Source organism: Pantherophis guttatus, chromosome 17 (assembly GCF_059756535.1).
Source record: "Pantherophis guttatus breed Tessera chromosome 17, ASM5975653v1, whole genome shotgun sequence".
NCBI lineage: Eukaryota > Metazoa > Chordata > Lepidosauria > Squamata > Colubridae > Pantherophis > Pantherophis guttatus.
In genome coordinates this window covers 11,277,840-11,293,119 of record NC_142079.1, presented here as the reverse complement: position 1 = coordinate 11,293,119, position 15,280 = coordinate 11,277,840, and the positions used below count along the sequence as shown (strand labels likewise).

The window sequence follows — 15,280 nt, the reverse complement described above, 5'->3', positions numbered from 1 at the left end:
ATAGGATAGGATGAGTCAAGTCATCCGGATAGGATAGGATAGGATAGGATAGGATAGGATAGGATAGGATAGGATAGGATAGGATGAGTCAAGTCATCCGGATAGGATAGGATAGGATAGGATAGGATAGGATAGGATGAGTCAAGTCATCCAGATAGGATAGGATAGGATAGGATAGGATAGGATAGGATAGGATAGGATAGGATAGGATAGGATAGGATAGGATAGGATGAGTCAAGTCATCCGGATAGGATAGGATAGGATAGGATAGGATAGGATAGGATAGGATAGGATAAACCAAGTCAGGATAGGATAGGATAGGTCAAATCAAGTCAGGATAGGATAGGATAAGTCAACTCAACTCAGGATAGGATAGGATAGGCTAGGATAGGATTGGATAGGATAGGTCAAATCAAGTCAGGATAGGATAGGATAGGATAGGATATGAAAAAACAAAACAAGACAAGACAAGACAAGACAACCTTTAGTGTCATTTTTTACTGCGGGCACAGTGGCCCACATTAAAAATGAAAATCTGTTGTCTGCTCTCAAAAGAAAGTATATATTTACCCATGCACGTACATAACAGTTCAGATGGGTTTGCTGATCACGTACCTGGCTCCCTGCCACGTGGCAGCAGCCCTGCCCGAGCTACTCAACGTTATCGCCGCGGTGGCGGTTGATACCCCCAGACTTATGGTCATGGGGGATTTCAACCTGCCGTCCATGGGTGAGACGTCTGAGGTGGCTCAGGAGTTCATGGCTTCCATGACAGCTATGGATCTGACCCAGCTAATTCATGGCCCTACGCACATGGGGGGAAACACACTGGACTTGATTTTTGTCTCTGGACAGTGGTTGAGTGATCTCAAGATAGGGGACATAGTCATCGAGCCCTTGTCATGGTCGGATCACTCTCTCCTTCGCCTTGACCTTCGAACCGCTGCACCCCGCCGCAGGGAGGCGGAACCAATAAGATGGTACCGCCCCAGACGCCTGATGGAACCTGATAGGTTCCAGACGGAGCTTGGGCCAATCCCTGATGTCCTGGCTCACGCCTCGACTGGAGACTTAGTGGCCGCCTGGGATAGGGCGGCCGCTGGGGCTCTGGATCGAGTCGTGCCTTTGCGGCCTCTGACCCGGCGCCGATCTCACCTGGCTCCTTGGTTTACTGAGGAGCTGAGGGAGATGAAGCGCCGGAAAAGACACCTAGAGAGTAGTTGGAGGGCCAGTCGCACTGAATCTGACCGGACACTGGTAAGATCTCACATTAAGAATTACCTAGTGGCGATAAAAGCAGCGAAATGCACTTACCTTGCTGCTCTTATCGCATCATCAGATAACCGCCCGGCCGCCCTGTTTAGGGTAACCCGCTCCCTGCTCCACCAGGAAGTGAGGGAGGACCCCTTGGAGGGAAGAGCCGAGGATTTTGTTCAGTATCTCTATGACAAAATCACTCAGATTCGGGAAGATCTGGACTCCGACTGGGTAGATCCAGCGGGGATGACGGAGGCAGGTCCTGAGAATGTTATCTGGGATGAGTTTGATTCTGTGACCCCTGAGGACGTGGACAGGATTCTGGGTAGACTGAATGCGACCACATGTTTGTTGGACCCGTGCCCCTCCTGGTTAGTGCTGGCTTCCCGGGAGGTGATGCGAGGCTGGCTCCAGGGGATTATAAATGCTTCATTGAGTGAGGGTGTCTTTCCCGCCGCCTTGAAAGAGGCGGTGGTGAGAGACCTCTCCTCAAGAAGCCTTCCCTGGACCCGGCAATATTGGCTAATTATCGTCCAGTCTCCAACCTTCGCTTTGTGGTGAAGGTTGTTGAGAGTGTGGTGGCACGACAGTTTCCCCAGTACCTGGATGAAACGACGTATCTAGATCCATTCCAGTCGGGTTTCAGGCCTGGGTACAGCACGGAAACGGCATTGGTCGCGTTGGTGGATAATCTCTGGAGGGCTCGGGACAGAGGCTGTTCCTCTGTCCTGGTCCTATTAGATCTCTCAGCGGCTTTTGATACCATTGACCATGGTATCATGCTGCACCGGTTGGAAGGGTTGGGGGTGGGAGGCACCGTATTATGGTGGTTCTCCTCCTTTCTCTCCGACCGGTCGCAGTCTGTGTTGACAGGGGGGCAGAGGTCGACCCTGAGGCCCCTTATATGTGGGGTGCCACAAGGATCGGTCCTCTCGCCCCTTTTGTTCAACATTTATGTGAAGCCGCTGGGCGAGATCATCCGTGGTTTCGGGGTGGAGTACCATCAGTACGCTGATGACACCCAGCTGTACATCTCCACCCCAGACCACCCCAACGATGCCCTTGAAGTGATGTCCCGGTGCCTGGAGGCCGTACGGATCTGGATGGGGAGAAACAGGCTCAGACTCAACCCATCCAAGACCGAGTGGCTGTGGTTTCCGACGTCCCGATATAGTCAGCTGGTGCCATCGCTGACTATTGGGGGCGAAGCATTGGCCCCCATGGAAAGGGCTCGCAACTTGGGTGTCCTCCTGGATTCACGGCTGTCTTTAGAAGAGCACTTGACGGCCGTGACCGGGAGGATTTTTCATCAGGTTCGCCTGATTCGCCAGTTTCTGGATCGGGACTCGTTACACACGGTCACTCATGCCCTCGTCACCTCCCGTCTGGACTATTGTAACGCTCTCTACATGGGGCTCCCCTTGAGGAGCACTCGGAGGCTCCAACTGGCACAGAGTGCAGCCGCGCGGGTGGTGATGGGAGCGACGTGGCGCTCCCATGTAACGCCTCTCCTGCGCGAGCTGCACTGGCTCCCGGTGGTCTTCCGAGTGCGCTTCAAGGTTTTGGTCATCACCTTTAGAGCGCTCCATGGCTTAGGACCTGGCTATTTGCGAGACCGCCTGCTACCACCAATAGCCTCCCACCGACCAGTACGCTCCCATAGAGAGGGGCTCCTCCAGGTGCCGTCGGCCAAACAATGTCGACTGGCGGCCCCCAGGGGGAGAGCCTTCTCTGTGGGGGCACCTACTATCTGGAACGAGCTCCCCCCCGAGATACGGAGGATTCCGGATCTGCGTACCTTCCGTCGCACGCTTAAGATGTTCCTATTCCAACAAGCTGGCCTAAACTTCTCCTCTTTTAAATGGGAATTTTAAATTTGGTTTTAAATTATTGGGGTTTTAAAATGGTCAGCCAAATTTATTTAATTTGTTTTATCTCTATTTTAAATTTTGTATTTATATGTTTTATTTTATGGCTGTTCACCGCCCTGAGTCCTTCGGGAGTAGGGTGGTATACAAATGTAATAAAATATAAAATAAAAAACATGAATAACACACATATACACATGCTGTTACATATATGTGTAATATATAGCTCAAGCATCGCTTAAGTGCCATGTCCTAGATAGAATAAACCCTTTGACGAATGATTGAAGGAACTAGGTCTGTCTACTCTAATGGGGAAAAGGGTTAGGGGTGACATGATAGCAGTCTTCCAGTATTTGAGGGGCTGCCACAAAGAAGGAAGAAGAGGTCAACCTATTCTCCAAAGTGCCTGAAGGCAGGACAAGCAGTAAAGGATGGAAACTAATTATGGAGAGGAGCAATCTAGAACTAAGGAGAAAATTCCTGAAAGTGAGAACAATTAATGAGTGGAACGACTTGCCTCCAGAAGTTGTGGATGCTCCATCACTTTCTTCAAGAAAAGATGGGACAATCATTTATCTGGAATGGTATGGGGTCTCCTACTTGAGGAGTTCGGGTTGGCCTCTAGCTAAGATTCTGTGCAGTTCAGAGAACCCCCAATTCCCACTCCTGGATGGGCCCGCCCGCCCTGCCCCTGCAGGAGTCCTCACGCGGCCCGTTTTAGATGCAGGTAAGTGCAGTTCAGCGGTTCGAATCCCTACTGCCGCGTAATGGGTGAGCTCCCATTACTTATTATAGCTTTTTCCAACCTAGCAGTTCGAAAGCATGTAAAAAATGCAAGTAGAAAAATAGGGACCACCTTTGGTGGGAAGGGAACAGCGTTCCGTGCGCCTTTGGCGTTGAGTCATGCCGGCCACATGACCACGGAGACGTCTTCAGACAGCACTGGCTCTTCGGCTTTGAAACGGAGATGAGCATCGCCCCCTAGAGTCGGGAACGACTAGCACATATGTGCGAAGGGGAACCTTTACCTTTACCTTAAGTGCAGGGTGTGTGCGGAGGCTCAGGGAGGGCGAAAAATGGGCCTACTGGAAGTTCAGGAAGCTGGAAATGGGCCTGTTTATGGCCTCCAGAGTATCTCCGGAGCCTGGGGAGACCGTTTTCGCCCTTCCAGAGGCTCAAGGAAAGCCTCTGGAGCCCGGGGAGGGCAAAAACACCCCGCTATCCCACCGTGGTGCAGGAAGCCAACTAGGCCACACCCACCATGGCCACATCCACTCAGCAACCAGGCAGAGAACCCCTTGCTAAAATTTTTGAAGCCCACCCCTGCTCCTAGGTCCCTTCCACCCTTATTATTCTATGTTCTAGAGATGAAGCAGAATCAAAAAGACTTTGGGCTTTTCTGAATCCACTTATTTCTTTCTTTCTCCTTCTTTTCATTTCCAACAGGATTGGCTGACCAAGTTTGGCTACCTGCCCCCACTGGATCCCATCACGGGACAGTTGCAGACTCAAGAAGAGCTCACCAAAGCCATCATGGTGATGCAACAGTTCGGAGGACTTGAAGCCACCGGTATTCTAGGTCAGTGAAGGAACCAAGAAAAGGTTTGGGAGGCATACCGTATTTTTTGGAGTATAAGATGCAGCTTTTTCCCCAAAAAAAGAGGTTGAAAATTTGGGTGCATCTTATATTCCGAACGTAGCCCCACCCAGCTTCTCAAACGGAGGTTTCAGAGGCTGAAAAAAGCCTCCGAAATGAATTTTCAGGGAAAAAAAGCCTCCAAACAGAGCTTCAGAAAAAAAGCCTCAGAAACAGAGCTTCAGAAAAACAGCCTCCAAACAGAGCTTCAGAAAAAAAGCCTCAGAAACAGAGCTTCAGAAAAAAAGCCTCCAAACAGAGCTGCAGAAAAAAAGCCTCAGAAACAGAGCTTCAGAAAAAAGCCTTCAAACAGAGCTTCAGAGGCTTTTTTTCTGAAGCTCTGCTTCAGAGGCTTTCAGAGGCAGAAAAAAAAGTTTTTTCTGAAACAGAGTTTCAAAAGTTTCAGAGGCAGAAAAAAAAAGCAAAAAAAAGCAAGGCACAGAGGTCACAACCAACGAACCTGTTGCTAAAATTCACCTTTAATTAGTATGGGCCAAATTTGTTTAATATGTTTTAAATTGTTTTTTTTTTTAATTTTATATTGTATGTGTTTTATCTTTGGCTGTTCACCACCCTGAGTCCTTCGGGAGAAGGGCGGTATATAAATCCAAATAAACCTTAAACCTCTGGGAACAGCTGATTGAGGGTATTCCGGGAGGCCGATCCACCTGCCAATCAGCTTTTTTTCTTATTTTCCTCCCCAAAAACTAAGGTGCATCTTATATTCCGGTGCGTCTTATACTCCGAAAAATACGGTAGTTCCATTTCTGTTCCAGGTAAAGGTAAATGGCTACCGCTTTGATGCAGACATCATGGGACAAAGTCTCCCATAACTTCAGGGAGGAACATTCTGTGCTGGAGAGTTGAAGGATGGGCCATAATTCACAGATGCCTTTTGGGCTTTCCCGAACCAATCTCGGAAATTGAAGGCTTAAAGCCAGAGATTCAAGGACACCGTTCTGATAAGATATATGGGTGGCAGAAATGCCCTTTTGTCATGAAGGAAACCAGTGCCTGCCAACTCTAGGATTGAAGTCTTAAGTCCTGCACTCTGTAGATTCAAATACTCTGGGATTTTCTCCAGCCCTTTAGGTTGCAGGGGAATGAGAATTGTGCGGTCCTTGGTGGCCTCTGAGCTTGTTTGTTTTCTTGCAAACATTTCATTGGCAAAGTAGATAATGCTACCACTATGATGTTACCTAATTCGATAGTGAAACATCTGCAAGAAAATCTCCAAGCTCAGAGACCATCAGGGACCTTCTCTTCCTCCTTCTCCTCCCTTCTAGCACTGATGACATTATGTAGTTGGTAATGAAATGTCTGCAAGAAAACTGCCAAGCTCAAAGACCACCAAGGACCTCACACTCCTCCTCCCTGCAAACTTCACTCCCTTCTAGCACTGATGATGTAACCTAGTTGGGTCATGAAACATCTGTAAGAAAACCACCAAGCTCAGAGAGCGTCAAGTACCCATCTTTCTCCTTCTCCTTCTTCTCCTTCTCCTCCCAAATCCCCTCCTTTTTAACACTGATGATGTAACCTAGTTGGGTCATGAAACATCTGCAAGAAAACCACCAAGCTCAGAGAACGTCAAGAACCCATCCTTCTCCTTCTCCTTCTCCTTCTCCTCCTTCTCCTTCTCCTTCTCCTTCTCCTTCTTTTCCTTTTCCTTCTCCTTCTCCTCCTTCTCCTCCTTCTCCTTCTCCTTCTCCTCCCAAATCCCCTCCTTTTTAACACTGATGATGTAACCTAGTTGGGTCATGAAACATCTGCAAGAAAACCACCAAGCTCAGAGAACGTCAAGAACCCATCCTTCTCCTTCTCCTTCTCCTTCTCCTTCTCCTTCTCTTTCTCTTTCTCTTTCTCCTTCTCCTTCTCCTTCTCCTTCTCCTTCTCCTTCTCCTTCTCCTTCTCCTTCTCCTTCTCCTTCTTTTCCTTCTCCTTCTCCTCCTTCTCCTCCTTCTCCTTCTCCTTCTCCTCCCAAATCCCCTCCTTTTTAACACTGATGATGTAACCTAGTTGGGTCATGAAACATCTGCAAGAAAACCACCAAGCTCAGAGAGCACCAAGGACCCTACAGTCCTCTTCTTCCTCTTCCTCTTCCTCTTCCTCCTCCTCTCCACAACCCCACCGCCCTTCTAGCACTGATGACATTACCTAGTTGGGCAATGAAACATCTGCAAGAAAACTGCAAAGCTCAGAGACCACCAAGGACCTCGCACTCCTCCTCCTCTTCCTCCTCCTCTTCTTCTTCACAACTTCCCCTCCAGAGGTGGGTTTCAGCAAGTTCTGACCAGTTCTGGAGAACCGGTAGCGGAAATTTTGAGTAGTTTGGACAAACCGGTAAATACCACCTCTAACTGGCCCCGCCCCCATCTATTCTCTGCCACCCGAGTCCCAGCTGATTGGGAGGAAATGGGGATTTTGCAGTAACCTTCCCCTGCCACGCCCACCAAGCCACGCCCACCAAGCCATGCCACGTCCACAAAACCGGTAGTAAAAATTTTTGAAACCCGCCACTGCTCCCTTCCCTTCTAGCACTGATGACGCTAACTAGTTGGGTAACGAAACGTCTCCAAGGAATATGCCAAGCTCAGAGAGCACCAAGGATGGCAAAACATTCTTTATATAAGATCGCCCCCTGAATGTCCAGTCAAGAAGCTCGTTGCCCTGCCTGTGAAACTGACCTGCTTTGCCATTGCCCATGCCATCCTCTGCCCTCAGATGGCCTCCTGCTCATTAGAAAGCCCCACCCTCTTGCAGACAAGGATGATGGGACCTCTGATAGGCTGCTTAGGGACTCCACAGCCCCTGCCTCTTTTCCTGGCAGCCCCTCTTCAAAGCTCTCTGCCCCGGCCTCTAGCAGCCATTTGCCAAAACTCTTCTCGCCTTGCTTCTTAATTAAGGAGATGTCATTATTAATTTTTTCCCCCTTTCCTTTTCTTTTCCTTTCCCATCTTATTAGATGCTCCAAGTTGGCTGGGAGCCAAAGGACGAACGTTTGATCTTTATTTTGAGTCTTTTTTTTTTTTTTTTCAAACGCAGCCACTCCAGATAGAAAAAGGCACACCACTTAACGTCCAAAACAAGAGCGTGCAGTTTCTTCCTTTGGAAAGGCTAATCGGAAGAACGTTTTGCAAAAGTTATTAGTTTTTTCCCTTCTTCGTTTTGGGTTTGTTGTTCTGAAACCGTGCCATTCTCAACATAAGCTCTCTGGATTGCTTTGCCGTCCCTGTCCTTTTTTTTCTCTTTTTTCATATTTTCTTTCTCTTTCTCGGGAAGAGACAGGTTTCTCTTGATTTGCAAGGATTTTTAGCGTGTGAGGGCCAGAGGAGGCATGGACGGAGCAAGGAAAATGGGGCAGGTTTTCATTTCCCCCCCCCCTTTTGAAAATTGGGGGGGTAGGCAGAGGTGGGTTTCAGCAGGTTCTGACTAGTTCTGGAGAACCGGTAGTGGAAATTTTGAGTAGTTCGGAGAACCGGTAGTAAAAATTCTGACTGGCCATCTATCTCTATCTATCCTCTGCCTCCCAAGTCCCAGCTGATCAGAAGGAAATGGGGATTTTGCAGTGACCTTCCCCTGGAGTGGGGAGGGAATGGAGATTTTACGGTATCCTTCCCCTGCCACGCCCACCAAGCCACGCCCATCAAGCCACACCCACAGAAACGGTAGTAAAAAAATTTGAAACCCACCACTAGGGGCAGGGATGACTTAAAAAAAACCTAGAAACTAAAATATATGATGAATGGTTAAGGGTTCTAGGCAGTGGTGAAATCCAATTTCTTTTTTTACTACCGGTTCTGTGGGTATGGCTTGGTGGGCGTGGTGTGGCTTGGTGGGCATGGCAAGGGAAGGATACTGCAAAATCTCCATTCCCTCCCCACTCCAGGGGAAGGATACTGCAAAATCTCTATTCCCATCCCACTCCTGGGGGAAGGATACTGCAAAATCTCCATTCCCACCCCACTCCAGGGGAAGGATACTGCAAACTCCCCATTCCCACCCACTCCAGGGGAAGGATAATGCAAAATCCCCATTCCCACCCACTCCAGGGGAAGGATACTGCAAAATCCCCATTCCCACCCACTCCAGGGGAAGGATACTGCAAAATCCCCATTCCCTCTCCACTCCAGGGGAAGGATACTGCAAAATCTCAATTCCCTCTCCACTCCAGGGGAAGGATACTGCAAACTCCCCATTCCCACCCACTCCAGGGGAAGGATACTGCAAAATCTCCATTCCCACCCACTCTGGGGCCAGCCAGAGGTGGTATTTGCTGGTTCTCTGAACTACTTGAAATTTCCGCTACCGGTTCTCCAGAACCTGCTGGATTTCACCCCTGGTTCTAGGTATGTCTAGTCTAACAAAGAGAAAGACTAGGGGAGACAGGATAGCAGTCTTCCAATATTTGAGGGGCTGCCAGAAAAAAGAGGGGGGCAATTTATTCTCCAAAGCCCCTGAGGGGAAGGACAGGATCATCAAAGAGAGATCCAACCTAGAAATAAGGAGAAATTTCCTGACAGTGAGAACAAATAATCAGTGGAACCACTTACTTCCAGAAATGAGGGTGTTCCATCTACCAAACATTTCAAAGGCTTCAGCTGTTAGGTTAGTATACACTAGTGGCCAAAATTGTGGAAACCTTTTAGGAAAAGTGTATTTTCTAATGACACCACTTTCTTTTTTATGGAGTAGTACCAGTGGTGGGATTCAGCCAGTTTGCACCACTTCGGGAAAACCGGTTGTTAACTTTCTGTGCAGTTTGGTGAGCTGGTTGTTGGAAGAAATCATTAAGGCAGAGAACCGGTTGTTCAATTATTTGAGTCCCACCACTGAGTAGTACCCTAAAATGATATATCAATGGAAAAATAAAATGGAAAAATAATTTAATCAAGAAGTTAAAGTTCAGGCTTATGCAGACGATCTTGTATTTATCTTGGATCAACCACTGGACTCGGGCCTGAAATTATTATGCTTGATTAGAGAGTATGGGAAAGTAGCGGGGTTAAAGATAAATGAAGAAAAAACTAAAATCCTAATGAAAAATATGACTCAGATGCAAAGGCAACAGCTGGAGCAGTTAATGGGCTTAAGAATAACAAATAAAATTAAGTATCTGGGTATATGGTTGACCGCCAGATGTTCCTCCATAAAGGAGGATAACTATCTTCCTCTTTACAGCCAGATGCTCAGAGACTTAGAAAGATGGAAAAATCTCCAGCTATCAATTTTGGGAAGGGTGGCAACCATTAAGATGTGTGTGTTACCCAAATGGTTATTTCTATTCCAAACAGCCCCGGTAAGGTTGAATAAAGAATTTTTTACAAATTTGGATAGGAGTATATCTAAATTTATCTGGCAGGGAAAGAAGCCGCGGATTAGACTTAAAATGTTACAAGAACCCAAAAATAGAGGAGGATTTGGACTTCCAAATTGGGAGCTCTGTCACCAAGCAGCGAACTTGATCTGGGTGAAAGAATGGATGGTCCTACAAAAGAGACGACTTTTGACATTTGAGGGAGCCGGTCTTCAACATGGCTGGCACTATTCTCTATGGCCAGGAGCATCCGGCCGCCCTAGACACTTTGATGATCACTATTTACGTAGGACGCTTGGGTACACTTGGGAAAAGGTTAGAAGAAGAGTATATACAAAAGTTCCATGTTGGATTTCAGTGCAGGAAGCTCAGGTTTATCCAACATTGTATAAAGGTGAGAGAACTTTGACATATGAAGGTTTCTTGGATGTTCAGGGTAATCCGAAGTCATGGGAATTGTTAAATCTTCAAGGATATAAGATAGACTGGTGGTCTTATTCTCAAGTGCACTCCAGGTATAAAAAAGATTTGCATAGTGAAGGAATCTACCGTAAAAGACAAGAATTGGATAAGATCTTATTAGAAGGAGGGAAAGGGATATTATCTAAATGTTATGCATATTTATTGTCTCTGCAGATAGGACAGGATGTAGTGAAGGATTGTATGATAGCATGGGGGTGAAATTTTGGATATCCCCTTGACTTCCAGCAATGGGAACAGATTTGGTTGAAAAATATGAAATTAACCATGGCCTCCTCATATAAAGAAAACATATATAAAATGGTCTACCGGTGGCATCTCCCCCCGGCGAGATTAGCTAAAATGTTTCCCGGGACATCTGCCTGCTGTTGGAAGTGCGGTTACAGCAATGGAACTTATTTTCACCAATGGTGGACCTGCCCGCAGGCGGTTAAATATTGGGAAAAAATACAGCAATGGATTTTGGAAATTACACAGATTAATTTGGAATTAAGACCTGAGATTTTCTTATTGGGGGCAAAACTTTTGAATGTTAAATCAGATATATGGTTCTTGTTGATTCACATTATCACTGCAGCAAGATTAGCGTATGCGCAGGAGTGGAAAAATCAATACTTACCGATAGATTTGAAAATAATATATAAAATTAATGAGTGTGCAGAATCAGATAGACTAACTAGATTGATCAATGGTAAAAAAGATTCAGAATTTTATAACAGTTGGAAAGTATGGTACGATTGGGTCCAGAAAAGGTGGGATAGAATAGATATATGATGATGTATATATATATGGTGGCAAATATGTATGTATAAAGGAATGATTTTATACTTACGGACAATGTAATCACATTATACCATGGTGGCAGGATTGTATATTTTATTTGTGTATTAGTGTATAGAATATATTAATAAAAATTATAAAAAAAAAAAAAGAATGTCATGCAATAACTTTTATGAAGGATTTGCTATTCGAATAGCAGTTACAGCATAAAGAAGAAAAGTGAAACACGTAGAAAAAATGAGACGTACAAAAATTATCACTATAGAAAAAACGAGATATGAAAAAATGATCCCCGTGTCAGTTAATACTTTGTTGGGTAACCTTTAGCATGAATGACGGCCTTACAACGTCTTCCCATGGAGCGAACCAGGTCTTTGAGTTCTGCAGCTGTTATCATGTGAAACCAAGATTGAACTGGGTTTAACTGGGTTTTATTGCTGGGTGGCTTCTGGGTGGCTACTGGGTGGCTTCTGACCAACAAGTTTCTTTAGTCAGCTCCATAGATTTTCCATTGGGTGAAGGTCTGGGCTATTCCCAGGACATTCCAGCAGCGGAATAGGATTATCTTGAAACTCCCAAAAAAGTGCTGTTATTAGCCATCAAAGCTCAAAAATACACTTTTCCCAAAAGACTTGCACAATTTTGGCCACTACTGTATATTTGTTTTTCTTAAATCCCAGGTGGGATGTTATGTCTATAGGAATGGAGGAAGATCCAATATTCTTTCTTTTGGGTCTTTCCGGGGGGGATCTGTAGATGAAGCCACCTTCAAACTGATGAAGACACCACGTTGTTCTTTGCCGGATCTTGCAGAATCAAAGACGAGGAAGAAACGGTATACCCAAGGAGCTACCAAGTGGAACAAAAGGAATTTATCCTGGAGGTAAGAAATTAAATCATTCGTGCCATCACCGCCCTTTTGGTGAGGGACGAAGGAGGCTCTTCTCACCAAAGGATAGTATAATCACCCAACAGATGCCATTTCATGTATGTTGGATGCAAACCAGTAGTGGGTTTCACAAATTTTTACTACCGGTTCTGTGGGTGTGGCTTGGTGGGCATGGCATGGCTTGGTGGGCGTGGCTTGGTGGGCGTGGCAGGGGAAGGTTACTGCAAAATCCCCATTTCTTCCCGATCAGATGAGATTCGGGAGGCAGAGAATAAATGGGGGTTGGGGCCAGTCAGAATTTTTAGTACTGGTTCTCCGAACTACTCAAAATTTCTGCTACCGGTTCTCCAGAATTGGTTAGAACCTGCTGAAACCAACCTCTGATGCAAACACTCTCAAATTTGGTCTCCGTTATAATTTAAAGTGGTGAGGGTTCTTGCTTTCTTCAACCTCCCAGAAAGAGCTTTGGTTTGCTTGTAGTCCAAACTGAAGAGCTCTAGCTTTGTTGGGTTGTTTGGTGAGATTTGTTGGTAGGGTTACAAATTGTGATTTGGAGAGGATTGGTCAGCATTGTGGTTTCAGGGGATGTGCCGGACAAATGTTGGGTATGTCTGGTTTAATGAAAAGAAGGACTAGGGGTGATATGATAGCAGTGTTCCAATATCTAAGGGGCTGCTAAAAAGAATAGAAGGCCAATCTGTTCCCCAAAGCACCCGAGGGCAGGACCAGAAGCAATGAATGGAAACTAATCAAGGAGAGAAGCAACCTAGAACTAAGGAGAAATTTCATGACAGTCAGAACAATTAACCAGTGGAAAAACTTGCCTCCAGAAGTTGTGGGTGATCCAACACTGGAAGTTTTAAAGAAGAGATTGGATATTTGAGGGGCTGCCACAGAGAGGAGAGGGTAGTCAAGCTATCTTCCAAAGCACCTGAAGGCCAGACAAGAAATAATGGATGGAGACAGAACAAAGAGAGATTCAACCTGGAAATAAGGAGAAGTTTTCTGACAGTGAGAACAATCAACCCATGGAATAGAAGTTGCCTTCAGAAGTTGTGGGAGCTTCATCACTGGAGGCTTTCAAGAAGAGACTGGACTGCCATCTGTCAGAAATGGTGTAGGGCCTCCTGCTTGGGTGGGGGATTGGAGTAGATGACCTACAAGGTCCCTTCCAACTCTGAATCTAATCAAGAAGAGAAGCAACTTAGAACGGCATTCTGTGTGCCTTTGGCGTTGAATCATGCCGGCCACATGACCACGGAGACGTCTTCGGACAGCGCTGGCTCTTTGGCTTTGAAACGGAGATGAGCACCGTCCCCTAGAGTCGGGAACAACTAGCACATATGTGCGAGGGGAACCTTCACCTTTACTCTTAGTTGACCAGATCCTTGTTCTGATTTGCAAATGAATTCAGGTCTGTTCGGTTTCCTAAAAACGCAGACCAAATAAGGTTCTCCAAATGGAAAGCAGAATAGAAGGGGATGTATTCACAAGTTGGGTTGTGACTCACAAGGTCCAGACCTCACTGGCACGTTTGGAAGTTTGCCTTTTAACTAAAAACCCTCTTAAATACCGCTCCCTTGCCACCGAGGTCTTCAGCTCTGAACCCGGATCATGTCGGGAGAAAGATCAATTTGGCCATTGGGCATGATTTATTCCCTCTCTAGGACTCTTAACATCAACGTGAGCCGGAGATCTCGCTCCCGGGAGAGAATTTTGCAAGATGAACACGTTCTTCAGTTAGCTTCTCTTGACCTTAGCCAACTCATCCAGAATTCAGCGATGTGGCCAGAGCTCCCTCTACTGCCGCGTTGGAGAGTTTGTGGAGCGTTTGTGATGATAGTGATCAAGAGGGTGTAAGGAAGGAAAGCGTGGAGGAAGCCCTCTTGAGAGGCTGCAGCTCCATCACCGGAGGCCTTCAAGAAAAAAAACTGGACAGCCGTTTGTCTAAGACAGGGGTTGGCAACCTTAAACACTCAACCGGAAGCCCCCCATTCAATTCTGGAGCTGACTGGAAATCTGGTTACCCCTACCATAGAGTCTCTTCCTAGCGTGGCGTCCTTTTTCCTCTACCTGTCCTAACTGAAAACTCTATCAATTGTGGAGCCAACCAGCGACAGGGAGCCGCAGCAGAGGGATGAAAGAGCCACATGCGGCTCCAGAGCCGCAGGTTGCCGACCTCCCCCTCCTCCCTTCTTCCTCCTCCTCCTCCTCCCCTCTTTCTCTTCTTCCTCCTCCTCCTGCTCCTCTCCCTCCTCCTTCCCCTCCTCCTCCCTTTACCATTTTGGATGTCAAGAGAGCTACAAGTCCCTGCTCTTGCTCTTCATTATTATTTGATGGTATTGTAGCCCATCTTTGATATCTTGTCTCTCCATCTTCTTCTGAGTCTTCTCCTTTTACCTTACTGTGTTTTGTTTCCCGACTTGCCATTTTTCCCGGAGTCATGAACGGAAAGGAAGAAGACACCCCTTGTCTACCTCTCATGAAATCATTTTGAGTCCCCAAGCAGCGATTGCGGGAACTGCAAACCCGTACCAGCCATCGCCGCTCCGTCAGCTGTGTCCACATCAGGACAGGTGTAAATCCGTTGAGACCTGGTGGGGAGAATGAAGCAAAGAAACTTCCCCTTCCTTCTCCAACTGCTTCTGAATTATTTCCTCTCCTGCTTTAGATCCCCGTCTGAATCTGGTCGGACATAAAAGAGGTTAAAAATGCAATCCATTAATAAAGCAGTGCCTGGAGCTAGGTCTTAATTTTATGGATGCGGATGTCTGGCCGTGTTCAGTGGAGGGTAAGAAGACCTTTGCAGGTGCCAAAACCGGAAGGAAAATGCTTCACCTGTATGCGGAGATAATGAGCCATTTATAGCCTCCTGGGCGTGCAGTGAGGGTTCATCCATTGACACTTTGAACGAATGAATTTCTCCACTTGGCTTTCTGCAAATAGGGATGTTGCCAACTCGGAAATGAATTTCTGTCCCTTGCGATGGCCGGATGAAGAGCCACAGGCTTCCCAAAAATCAGTCGCTTTCCACCCCCGGTTTTATCAGGAAG

At 46.6% G+C, this 15,280-nt stretch overlaps 1 protein-coding gene across 2 annotated transcripts in view; it reads left to right on the top strand.

Annotated features, from left to right (window-relative positions):
* The window catches only part of MMP17 (matrix metallopeptidase 17), a 111,455-nt gene that overhangs the window by 74,797 nt on the left and 21,378 nt on the right, over window positions 1–15,280 (top strand). For both annotated transcript variants that reach the window (XM_034435845.3, XM_034435847.2), the window contains exons 2-3: window positions 4,572–4,704; window positions 12,095–12,221. In XM_034435845.3, coding sequence (XP_034291736.2) covers window positions 4,572–4,704; window positions 12,095–12,221 — 260 coding nt within the window. The remainder of the gene's footprint in view (window positions 1–4,571; window positions 4,705–12,094; window positions 12,222–15,280) is intronic.